The 13,300-nt window shown below is 42.0% G+C and overlaps 1 protein-coding gene across 1 annotated transcript in view; it reads right to left on the bottom strand.

Annotated features, from left to right (window-relative positions):
* Window positions 1-1,418: 1,418 nt before the first annotated feature.
* The window catches only part of PPME1 (protein phosphatase methylesterase 1), a 59,264-nt gene continuing 47,382 nt past the window's right edge, over window positions 1,419-13,300 (bottom strand). Inside the window, exons 8-14 of the mRNA XM_004381962.1 lie at window positions 10,558-10,623; window positions 9,128-9,251; window positions 7,036-7,165; window positions 6,477-6,521; window positions 3,768-3,832; window positions 3,081-3,148; window positions 1,419-2,624 (exon numbers count right to left, since the gene is read on the bottom strand). Of these exons, the coding sequence (XP_004382019.1) occupies window positions 2,606-2,624; window positions 3,081-3,148; window positions 3,768-3,832; window positions 6,477-6,521; window positions 7,036-7,165; window positions 9,128-9,251; window positions 10,558-10,623 (517 nt within the window). The 3' untranslated portion in view covers window positions 1,419-2,605. The remainder of the gene's footprint in view (window positions 2,625-3,080; window positions 3,149-3,767; window positions 3,833-6,476; window positions 6,522-7,035; window positions 7,166-9,127; window positions 9,252-10,557; window positions 10,624-13,300) is intronic.

Below are 13,300 nucleotides of genomic sequence, written 5' to 3'. Positions count from 1 at the left end.
TGTAAAAGGAACATAACATCATATACCTCTTAGGGTTACTGTGAGGGCTGAATGAGATGTGTGCAGAATTAGATAACATCAAAAAATTAACTATTATGACTTGCCTGGTGAACAAAGTAGCTGATGTGAAGGCCCCTGGAAACCATACATGTGATCATGCTGCCCCCCTGTGGACAAGAGGGCACACAGCCCAGCAAAGGCACTCCCAAAGGACTCAGTGGGAGAAATCAGATCATATACAAAGGACTTTTCTCTTGTTCGGAAGCTCATGCTTTACCTTGAAATTTTAATGACTATCTGAACCAGTGCTTGTTACAATTCAGATCAGATTCTGACTCAATAGGTCTAGGGTGGGACCAAGATTCTCTGTCTCTAACCACCTTCCAGGTGATACTGATGCTACTGCCCTACAGATCACTCCAAGTAATGAAGGTCTTAAGTATAATATGGGAGTGATATAACAGGAACTATTTAATACCATGTACCAGTTCCTGAGTCAGTTAACCTGTATTAACTTACTTAAGAACTCAATACCCAGTGGGGCAGGTGCTATTTATACCCATTTTTCAGATGAGGAAACTGAAGCACAAAGAAAGCAAGTTGCTGTATCATACAGCCAGTAAGGAGTGGGCCCTGGGTTCTAATGTACGCCCTTCTGGCCCCAAGGCCTACAGGGAAGCTGACTCCAATGGTGTATGCATGACCTAGGGAGGGAGGGGCAGTGGCAGGAGACCAGCAAGGGTATGCAGTGATCTAGGTGACAGATGATGAGGTCTAAGCCAGGGCAGGGGATGGAGGGATGGAAAGGAGGGGACACAGAAAAGAAAATGGACAGGATTTGGTGGTAGACTGGGTATGGGTATAAGAGAGGGATCAGTCTAGAGGAGACTCCAGGTGTCTGGCTGGACAACTGGAGAGATGAAGGTACCTATTTGCTGAGCTAGGAAACATGAAGAGTCAGTTTCAGGAGGAAGGTGAGTTCAGTTTTAGAAATGGTCAGTATGAAGTGCCTTTTGGTTATCTAGGCGAGATATGAGGAAGTAAATGGACCTAAGCATCTAGAGTTCAGGAGATGATCTGGTTGTGGACAAATTTTGGGTGTTGGCATATGTGAAGCCATAAGTGACTGAGGTCATCTAAATAGCACAGACTACTGTCCTGGGCTGGGCCAAAGTTAACCCAGCAATAATCAGAAGGTATGGGACAGGAATCCAGGTCACTTTGGGTGCAGCACAGGCTGGCCCTGTCCATTCCATTGGGCATTCTGGAGCTGGAGAGCAGGCAAAGCATATGATTCTGGACTGCAGAGAAAGGGGTTTTGGGTTTCTGGCGCTCTATGGAGACTAAATTCAATGAAATGCTTCCCACTCTCAGATCAGCAGAAATAAGGACAATACTACAGAGAAAGACCAGACCAATAAAGGTTGGGAAATATTTATTTTCTTTAAACAAGGTCATAAATAACAAAGAAACAAATTAGGTCCCCAGCTCTGGACCGTGTAGCAGGACAGGGATAGGAAGTCGTTGAGTGGAAAGGTGAAGGGGGGCTATACATCATCTAAGACAGTCACAGAAAAGATGGGCTTCAGGAGACTGCTCTTCCTGTACTTGGAAATGATGTGCCACGGCAGCAGGGGGAGGCCGCAGTGCCATGATGAGGCAGCTGGAAGGGGACAGGGATTGGGAATACCAGGCTGTACTGTTTCTATGAAGAGTGACAAGGAAACCACAAATGGCAGATGCTGTGGGTCAAGAAAAGGCAAATGGGCACTTTGCACACCTCCAGGGACCAATGATGAAAATGGTTAAATCTGAATATTAAAAACAATTCCACAGGCTGTGGCTTTGTGCACGGGCTGTATTTAACCTGGGTCGCTCTGTGGCAGGTAAGGGCTCAAGAGGCCCCTGGAGCAGCCTGGCCTCAGCCCAGGGCAGGTGCCCAGACATGTGGGAGTGGGAGAGTGGGCCCTCCTCAGATGGAGGCCATGTGCTTGGACTGGCTAGATGTGATCTTCAGGATGGTTTCTTGTGATGCTAGCCACTACCCCTCCCTGTACCTAAGGATGGGATCCTGGCCTCTCCAGGTCTCCCAAGCCTGAAAGAGTAAGACTGGGATAAAAAGGTACCTGACTGGTGTTTTATTTGCAAGGGAAAATAAGGACCACCCTGTGCATGGTCCATCCCATGAGGTAAGGCAGGACCACGCCAAGAACAATCTCAACAAATGGAGGTCCCTGAGCCTGGGGAGACATTTAGACCTAGGTGCATCGCCCGATTCCAGAAATAGGGGCCCAGGTGCAGCTCTAATGGATGCTTCACCCTAGGCAAGGCAGGAAGAGGCAGGGGCTACCCCTGTACAGGAAAGGGGTAGGAGCTGGGGAGCCCTGGACTGGGGAGACCAATGCTGGTCAAGAGCCCTGGAAAACAATGCTTTTGGCAGGAACACATGAAAGGGTTTGTATATCAGGGGATGCCCATTCTACAGGGAGCCGGTGTCACATGGCTGGGCAGGATGGTAAGGAGGAGACAGCGGCATCACAGTGACCTCTGGCGTGAAGTATTTATAACAGAGCTTGATGTTGAGGGAGGGATGGATAACAGGTCACTAACAGCCAGGAAACACACTGTCAAGAGTGGGAAGAGAAAGGAAACAAAATGTCAATAGTGCTGAGGTTGAGAAACCCTGCTCCAGATCTCTACACAACCTCCATGGTCTGCCTAGCTTTCTTCAGCAGCAGGGCAGAAGGCAGAGAACTTCTCTAAGAGCCTGGATAAGGACAGATTCCCACCGGAGCCTCCTCGTACAGGGGGCACCCCAAGAAGAAGTGCACATCCCAGTGGGCGGTGGAGAAGTGGGCACAATTTCATCTCAACCTCAGTAACTACCCACTGGACCAGAACACATAGAAATAATCAACTATGGCTTTGTAGAAACACATATGCTGGGCTCTCTGTTGAGGAGAGAAGGGAGGCATGGTGACCCAAACCAGGCTGGGGTAAGGCAAAGATATTTACAACCTTGCAAATATCTGTTTGTTAGAGGAGGCCAGCATTTTTGGGGTCCTTAAGCTCTTCCTTACCAGTGGAATCCACCGATGGGCTCTGCAAACCTATGCCGGATCAGGAAAGTGGCAACAGCTTCAGCTACCTAGGAAAGGGAGAGATATTCCAGGTCATAGGAAGGTTAGTGATGAAGCTCACCTTAGAGATCCTGTGGGCTTCTGTTGGAAGGTTAGGCTCTATGGTAGACTCATGAGTCCCATAGGTCTGAGGAGCCTGAAATCAAAAGGACCTGGCTCTTGGCAGGATTGGGAGACTCCTTTCTACCATTCACACCAGGGATGGTTCTAGAGGGGTCAAGAGGAGTGATGAGAAGGGCTTATCTCCTTAGACTTATAAAGCACCTTTTCCCTACAGGAGGAGCACATATTAATTCCTGGTTGTGCCTGTAGTTCAGGGAACAGTTTCTATCCCAATCATCCCCTCCACCATCTGGTTCTTGGGGGGAAATGGGAAAGTAGAGCTTAGGATCTTAATCACAGGAGCCTGGGATGAAATAATCAGGATGCCAGCAGCTCCTCAGTCTATACAGAGAAAGCTAAGCCCATAGCCAGGGAGAGGTTTGGGAACCTGGAGAAACTATCTATATAGGCCCCACACAGCTTCAGGCAATGCAGGCCAAGATTCAGAGGTCTCTCCCATCTTTTGTGAGAACCAAGGTTACTCTCACAGTTGGTCCTTTTACTGACCTCGAGCACCAGACTCACCTTATCTGGGGCATCTTCATGGACTGCATGGCCACACTGAGGTAGGACCTGCATCTGGAACTTCCCTGGAGGGAAAACAAACCAAGGCAACCTCAGGGACTAAAACAACCTGCTCCTTACCACCTCTGCAGCCTCCCAAGTCACTACAGCAGCCCAGATCCTCCCCATTTCTACCACCACCCCTCAATACTCTGGACTCAGTAACTGGGCTTTGATGAGGACGGTAATACTTTTTTTAATCTTGGGAAAATCATTTTTCCTCCTGTTACTATTTAGTATGTACTTACTTTGGGCCAGGCTCATAGGAAGAATTCTCTTCTTGGGGGATTTATAGTCCAGTGGAGGAGTAAAACACAAAAGCAACAAAAACCCAGCTGAGTCACTTCTCCCTTCTATCTCCAAATGTACTACTGTGAATGCATTTGGATCAAAACATAGCAATAGCAGCTTGTGACCCTTTTGTTTTGTAAGCTTTTATTTTCCATGCCACTGGTGCTTGTCTCTCCAGGAGCATGTCCTTTCCCCAAGAATAGGGGCTGGTATTATTACTTGCTCTATATTCCTAATAGGGCACAACTTAGTAAGTCCTGGGTGAATGAATGTATGAATGAATGACCAGACCCAAAACTTAACAACTCCAACCCCTCCCTGGTCTACTAAATCCAGCTCTGATGATTAGGGATGTATTTTTCATTCCTCTTTAGAAGAGTGCATATAAGGCATCAGGGAGAAGTCACATATACTAATAACACTGTGCCAGGTACACATAAAATAACACGATCATGAGTAATCCTCACAATTATTCTAGGAGGTGGGAATATTTCTAAATCCTCCTCTCCTATTTTATAGATGAGGAACCTTAGGCTCAGACAACCTAAATTATTCATCCAAGTTGCACCATGAATAAGTAGTGAGTTTCTAGGATTCTGTAACACAGTGCAGGGAAGGCTGTATAAATCTATGCAGTCTTAGCCATTTTCCTTTTTTTAAGGGCTATCCCTCACCCTAACCATTTACTCTGTATACTCATAGGATGCTTTGAAAGAAAAGGTGGTCTCAGCATAATCCACACGAGGGAAACAGGAGAGCATCTACTGAGGAATTGTGAGTGCTTTCTGGATATAATGAGAGGTATCATTTCTCAGACTCTTACCTCTCTTATATTTTCTCATTTAAACCTCATATAACCATATCGAGTATATCATTCTCTCCATTTTACAGATGAAGAAACTCAGGATTAAAGAAGTCAGCAATTCACTCAGGTCACAAAACCAGAACAGTGATTCAAACCCAGGATTGTCTGATTCCAAAGCTGGTGACGAACATTGGTTCTGAATGCTATTCCAGTCGAGGAATTCAACTGCTTTCAGATAGTAACAGGGCCCATGTCTGTCCAGCATCAAGCACAGGTCTTGCACAGAAAGGGTGCTGAGGAAAGTTTGCTTAAATTGAAGTTAAGAGCATATGTCTAATCCTAGCATTACAAACATCAGTGCCATAAAAATCACACAGTCCCAGCCCATGGTCCTGCTCCAGGCCTCAGGACACTATGTAGTAAGAAGAAGGTAAGGATAAGAGGGTCTGGGGCCAGAATTTTAGAAGTCATTCAAAAGCCTTTGAACAAGTATTATGAGGCATTATAGCTCCTTTCTCTATGGAAAGCTCAAGGATAGCTAGAAGAACAATTTGAGGGGCCCATGAGATATCCAACTAGAGATGTCCAGCAGGCAGTTTGATACTTGGGCCAGGTTTGGAGCTCAGGAAAGAGGTGTGAGTTGGACATTTAGCTTTGGGAGTCATCAGGGTATAAATGGAAGCCATGAGATTGCCCAGGGATAGTAAGTAGAGAAGAAGGAAGGTCAAGGACAGAACCTGATTAAAGCCTGCAACTTTGGCCCTGGAGTTGGCACCTTCTTCTTTGCCATTACCAAAAGTTGCCAATGCCTACTGGCTCTACCTTTACCAAGTCTTTAGCCCATACTAAAGCAAGAGCATCCACAAAACTGGTCCCACTGCTTCCACTGTCATCTGCCAACACAACTCTGCACCTTTGCACAGTATTCAGTGTGCCTTTTTCTTACTCATTACACCTCATGATCCCTGTGAGATAGCCATCAATTTTCTCATTTTTCAGATTAAGAAAACTAAAGCTTAGGCAGATAGAGTAACCTGTCCAAGTAAAAAAAATCAGTAGGAAAGAAGTAGGATTCAAACCCAGTTCTCCCAACTTCAGAGCCCTTGCTTTTACCACCTCACCATGCTCTCTTCTAAACAGAATTTATATCTTTTTGTATGTGGGTTATCTCAGATCTTTCCCTTTCCTAAGAAATCTAACAATAATAAAAATATTGATCAGAACTCAGAATATACCCTTTCCGAATAATATATATCTATAGGGTACTTTCTAGTTTATAATTCCTTTTTCAAACACATTGCTTCATTTTAACCCTTACAACTCTGATGAAGGTAATATTATAATTTCCATTTTTAGATTTAAAAAAAAAAGAAAAATCAGAGTTCAGAAAAGAGAAATGACTTACCCATAACCAAATAGTGGGTCAGTAGCAGAGGTAGATGTCAAATTTGGGTCTAACTCAAAAGCTTGTGCTCTTTCCACATCTCAGAACATTAATTTCCACATGACCCTGCACCTTTCTCTGCCTTCAGAGGCTGACAAGTGCCCACGGACATTACTTCTTGATAACTTACCTTGCATTTGGCCAATGGTCAGATCTTTATCCAGCCTATCAACACCTAGAACACAAGAGAATCCTTAAGCAGCTTACTAGAAAAGGCCCTATGAAAAAGGTTTTGTTGTTTTAAGTAGTATGTAAAAATTGTTACAAAACTGTACACATGATGACATTGTCAATTCATATTAATGCCAAGCCTAACTTCCAGAGGGTATATTCTCACCAGATGAAGTCTCCTAGGCTGAGATTCCTCTGTACTCACTCTGCTCATTTAAACTGGCTTCAGAAAACAGGGTTTTACTTGTTAGATGCTCACTGCACTCAGAATATTCTTACACCACTGTATCTAGCTCTAGGAGAAGGACTCGGGCTTGAACTGGTATACAGGCCAAGCTAGAATTAGCCATCCCAGGTGGATGGTTATGCTGAGTTAGGTTTAAGAATTTGGTGTAGGGAGGAGAAATGGCACAAATGAGTGAGGATGGTACCCCACTTTGGCAGTACCAAACTCATTTGGTGAGGAGTTTTAACAAGGACATATATAGGTGACAATAAACTCACACATATACACTTACCAGCCAAGAGCAGCAATTTAGGAATAGGACAACTGAGAAAGAGATTGGATAAGCCTCGAAACCAGCCATCCCAGTATTTTTCTGTTTTTGCCAGTTCAATTCTCCAGGTGTACGGATGGTCCTTCTTGGTCTGGAGGAGTAAGAACAAGTTGAGTCTCCAAGGACAAACCCTGGAGCAACAGGATAAAAACTAGGTCTCCTGGGAAAAGGAAAGAGAAGGAAACTAGCACTTTTTAAGAGTTTACTGTGTCCCAGACATTTTAATATAAATTTAATCCTTATAATAGCCTCACGAGATAGGTTATTGCAATAATTTCCATTTCTAGATACTTACATTATTTACTTTTCACTTCTATTAGTTTCAGTGAACTTAGTACACTTTTTTAAGATCACAAAGCTCATAAATAGTAGAGCCAAGACTGAGCTTTTCTTTACCCAGTTGGTAAAAGGATATACCATCAAAAGGATAATTACAAAAACCACAGTGCAGTATGAAAGAGAAATGCTTATGATATAATATTAAGTAAAAGAAGTGGAGTACAAAATGAAATCTAAATTAGGATTGCTACTGGAAAAATGTGGTATACTTATGGGAAATAACTGGAAGGGAAAAGTGAAAATAGTTTTATTTGTTGATAGTGCATTTTTTCCCTTACATTTTGATTTATGATAATGATATAATGTTCCTGTATAGTAATTTTAAAAAGAAAATCTGACACAAATATGAGAAAATGTCAACATCTGCTAAATCCTGATAGTTGGTAAGTGGACAGGCACAGAATATCATCAAATATTAGTTGAACAAATAAATGATTCTCTGTACCTTTCTGCTTAATTGAAATATCTGAAATATTATAATGGAGATAAATAACTGGGATACTGTATCAATCAAAATATGACAATCTATAAGTTGACACGAGACAGCAACATTTATGTTAAAGAGCACTGGATACAGAGTCAGGAAACTTGGATCTTCTAGTCCTGTCTTTGCTATTGACTTGCTCAGATTCCTTCCTTCTCTGGGCCTTGGTTTCTCATCAGTAAAAGGAGGCATAAAGGTACCTTATGGCTCTCACATTCTCATCAGACAACTCATTCTATTCCCTTTTAATGATATTTTCCAGACACAGCACACTTTAAAGTGAACTCTAATTCCCACTTCAACCTGTAACCTTAGCCTGTCCTATTACCCTGCAACACTTTCTATTTATAAGCCATTTCTAACAGATCAGCTTCACTGTCTGAGACACAGCATTATCTTACAAATCCTTTCCATGTGTACATTGGACTTCATATGCAGATGACAAACTCAAGAGAACTTCCAAAGATAATACTTTATAAATAAATACATAACTTCATTTCAAGCCCTAAAATCTGCAAGAACAAAGAAAAAATTCTAGGTAGAATTAGAGTTGCTCCTGTATTTAGGGTATTGAAAATAAATCCTTTCTTGGTAGAGTGGCTAGGGCTAAGAAGGGAACATGCATTAATATTTAATGATTTCACAGTACAGCCATTTATCCATTCAGACAGGAAGAGAGAGACTGTAATGCTGGCAAAGAGAAATCATCAGTGGAGACCGCCAGTGTGGACTGATCTGTGGGCTGATGGCATTATCTGGCAGTTACTGCAAAGTTGGATCGTAAGGTTAGTTTAGTTTAGATATTTTCCTCTGACAAATGGTAATAAAAACAGATTGATGTAATGAGATCTAGTTGTTGGGTGGGAGAAGCAGAAAGCTGGCTATCAGTCTTCCTGGGATGCTCAGCTGGGCAGGATGTAGTTTTCCACCCAAGGGTATCCGCCAGGGGTCTTTCATTATCTCCCAATGCCTCACTTGAAATGTGTTTAAAAACACAGGCTTTGTGTCAGTCAAATCTGACTGAATGCAAATCACAGCTCCATCATTACCTGTGGGTATCCTGGGAAAGTTACTTCTTCAAGTCTCAGTTTTCTTAGCTTTAAATAGAATGCCTTTGCTCTCTAAAATACCTAACGGTGGATGAAAAGAACGTCACCTCCCCTTCCCTACCGACACACACTTGGAACCATTTCATAACCCATCCTTCCAAAAATGCAGGCCTTCACCCACCTCCATGTCATCTTCCTTTTTCCTCTTGTTTACCAGTTCACTTCCTTCCTCATCTTCTTCTTCTTCCTCTATGATTCCTTCCACTATAGATTTTGAACCTTCTGGACTTGTAATTCCTTCACACCTAGGTTTTAAAAAAATGCTATCACACATTTCTCTTCTATACACAAATTATCTCAACAGATACTGATACTTACAGTTTTATAATCAAATATTAGCTAAAACTTTATAATGCTCCTGGGAGAAGGAGGATGTGAAAATGTGCATTTAAAAGTATGCGAAAGTAGACCAGGGCTGTGGCAAGATCATGGCCAATGCATGACTATACTCTGACGGCTGGTTTCTAGATCTTTCACTAATACTGATCCATAAGAAGGGAGTAAACATTTTCTTTGGCATGGTGACAAGAGTTTTATTGATATTATATTACATAATGCTCACATTAATCCTATGAAATATCACTGAGAAGTTAAGAAAATTTCCTAGAGTCACCTAGCATGTGAATGGATGAGGCTGGGACGCAAATCCAGGCCCAACTAACTCCAAAGCATGGTGCTTTTCTGCTGTACCCAGCTTACATTAGAACAAAATTCAAAGAGAATAGTTTAAGAGACTCCTACTTTTTAACTAGCTGATAGAAAATTAGCAACCATAGTTAGCTGTGCCTTGGAGATTAGAACATGTGATCTAATCAATTATTATCCTCCTCCCCAAAAAAACTATACCTCTTTATTATATAAAAATATATATTTTTATAATTTTATATATTAAAATTATATGAACAACTGGTACCATAATTCCTTTTAGAAAAAACTCTTTGGAAAAATACACTGACAAGTGCTAGAGGTAAAAATCCCACAGGTCTGGGAGCAGCTAGTGCCAAGGCTTACTCTGCATGATGGAGAGAGAGGTATTTGTTATATTGCCCTCGAGAGGGACGGAGAGAAGGGAGAAAAGGAAATAAAACAAGCAAGATTAAAAAAAAAATAGTCTGGATTGAACTGGCGAATGTGTTATATATATTTTTGCAAAACAAATTAATAAATAATAAATACAGGCAGACAGGCAGACAGACTGGAATAAATTGAAGGATCAGCTATCCTTCACAGTGGTAGATATTTAAGAATGATAACTTCTTCTCTGTCTCCTCTAACAAATCTTTTTTGTAAAGTGCATGTTCACAAATGTTTTATTAAATGGAGATCTGAGGTGTCAAGTTTCAAATCTAGGACAATGCTTTGGACTTCCACAGCCCATGAATTGGGAGGTTCAAGGCAATTTCACCTAGATCATGAAAGGCAGGAAGGTTCCCAGCTGTTACCTATGTGACAATTAAAACACACATACACTCACACAGATTGATTATAATCTATAATTCCCTTACTGGTTTCCGCCTCTAACCAGCCTAAGGGGAAAAAAATAAGACTTACTGTTTGACTTGGCCAACCATTGAGACACGGGCAGACTCCAGATTTCGAATCTGGCCACTCTTCACACTAGAAGGAGAAAAAAAGAAAGGACATAGGAGGTTATTCAGCACCCATCTTATTACATCATAGAGCCAAATGAATAATTCTGTGGGACCTACTAAAAAGTGATCTGGTTCTGACTTGGGATTAACAATGTTGCTTACTGTGGAGATTACCGCCACTCCCACCTGGCTATCGTGGCTATAAACCAGGTAGTGATAATGAAGTGAAGACATCATAGCCATTTCAATTCTGCAAATATTTACCAAGATGATACTATGTGCCAGGCCTGTGCTCAAGAAGCACATAACTCACCCGGGGAGGGGAATGGGGAAGGAGGAGACAAACAGATAATCTTAATAATGCAAGATTCAAAGGAAGCATGTTATTCTGAATAAGGAGGTTAGAGAAGGCTTCCCAAAGGTTCTGTCTAAACTGAGGACTGAAGATGAGAAGTCAACTGAAAGATAAAAAAGGGTGGTCAGAGCATTCTAGGCAGAGGGTACATTGTGTACAAAGGCAATGTGATGTGGAAAAGTCAGCAGGATGATGACTTTAAAGGACAGACTGCAAGGAGGAGCCGGAGAGAGCAAAGGAGGATGTGACAGGATAGGAGAGGTAGGCAGGGGCTAGGTCCTAGAGGGCCTTGCATGCCATACTATACAACTTAGACTATAAGTCTTCTCACGCTAGTCCACCTAAGTATGACTAAGGGCGAAGCAGAATGACTGCATATCCCAGGGGGAACTGGAAATGTAACCTGAAAAGATGCCACTGGAAGAACACATTTCTTTAAATCCCATTTTTTAAGCTTAAAAAAATCATGCAAAATCTTAAAGCTCCTCTTAACCACTCCTATATACGACCTTGTTTATTTTAATGATAACCAGAAGCAATGAGAACTACTACCTCATCTTTCTACCATCAAGTCAATCTACTAATCTACCAGTACTTGTAACCATATGCTCTGCCTTGATGCCTGCTGAATATATGAAATACCTCTATTCCTAGTCAAGGCCAGCCTTGGATACCAGCTCCCATCCCCTCTTTCTTATGAAAGGATCTTGTTTCCCTCAGTCAGCCCATTTCTCTCCTGTGTCATCAATTTTATTCTCTTTTTACTGGCTATCATAAACAAACTGTACTATCTAGACTTTAAAAACATTCTCAACCCCACATTCACTACAGCTACTACCTCAGTTCTCTACTCTCCTATACAACAAAACTCCTTAAATGAGTTATCTTACTTCCTTTCTCTACTTTGTCACCTCCTGTCCTTTCCCCAACCGATATCAATCAGTTTTTGTCTCCCAATTATTTTCTGAAATTACTTTTGTCAAGGTCACCAAGACCTCCATCTTGCTAATTTCAATGGTCCTTTCTTGGTCCTTATCTTGATCTCTCAGCAGCATTTCACATAGCTGCTTTCTCCCTCTTTCTAGGAACACTTGTTATACTCTCCTGGTTTTCCTTCTACCTCATTAACTGCACCTTTTCACTCCCTTTATTGGATCTTTCCCTTCTTCCCAAGCTCTAAATGTTATGGAGTATCCCAAGACAGTTTCTCTATCTACATCAAATCTGTAGGTTTTAAATATCATCTGGTGATGATGATTCTCCAATCTATCTCTAGCTCAATATCTTCTAGTATATACAACTGCCTTTCTCACTTAGATGTGTAATAAGCATTTCAGCTTATCCAAACAAAACTCCTGATTCCCCCGCCCCTTACCTGCTCCTCCCAAATCTACCTGTCGCCACCATTCATCCAACTGCTTGAACTAAAAACCCAGAAGTCATCCTTGACTTCTCTCTCATTCTCTTTTTCTCTCTCTTCCAACATTCAATCTATAGGCAAGTCCTGTCGGTTCGCCTTCAAAATACATTCCAAATCTGACCTTATCACTTCCTCTGTTGTCATCCTAGTCTATGCTCACCATCATGTTGTTGTCGTTGTTGTTAGGTGCTGTCGAGTCAGTTCTGACTCATACTGACCCTATGTACAACAGAGCAAAACACTGCCCTGTCCTGTGCCATCCTCACAATCATCACTATGTTTGAGCCCACTGTTGCAGCCACTGGGTCAATCCGTCTCGTTGAGGATCTTCCTCTTTTTCGCTGACCCTCTATTTTACCAAGCATGATGTCCTTCTCCAGGGACTGGTCTCTCCTGATAACATGTCCAAAAGTACATAAGACAAAGTCTTGCCATCCTCACTTCTAAGGAGCATTCTGGATGTACTTCCAGGACAGATTTGTTTGTTCTTCTAGCAGTCCATGGTATAGTCGATATTCTTTGCCAACACCATAATTAAAAAGCATCAATTCTTCTTTGGTCTTCCTTACTCATCGTCCAGCTTTTGCATGCATATAAGACAATTGAAAATACCATGGCTTGGGTCAGGCGCACCTTAGTACTCAAGGTGACATCCTTGCTTTTTGAACACTTGAAAGACGTCTTTTGCAGCAGATTTGCCCAAGGCAACACAGTCTCTCATTTTCTTTCCTTCTCTCTCCCAACATCCAATCCATAAGCAAGTCTTGTCAGTTCTCCTTCAAAATACATTCCACACATGAACAGATATATGCACATCCATGAACAATGTTCACACTGTTCACAATAGCAAAAAGATGGAAACAACCTAGATGCCCATCAACAGATGAATGGATAAACAAATTATGGTATATTCACACAATGGAATAC

The sequence above is a fragment of the Trichechus manatus genome, unplaced genomic scaffold (genome assembly GCF_000243295.1).
Source record: "Trichechus manatus latirostris isolate Lorelei unplaced genomic scaffold, TriManLat1.0 scaffold00088, whole genome shotgun sequence".
Taxonomy (NCBI): domain Eukaryota; kingdom Metazoa; phylum Chordata; class Mammalia; order Sirenia; family Trichechidae; genus Trichechus; species Trichechus manatus.
Note: the sequence above shows the minus strand (reverse complement) of the source record. Positions and strands in the feature narration are given on the sequence as shown.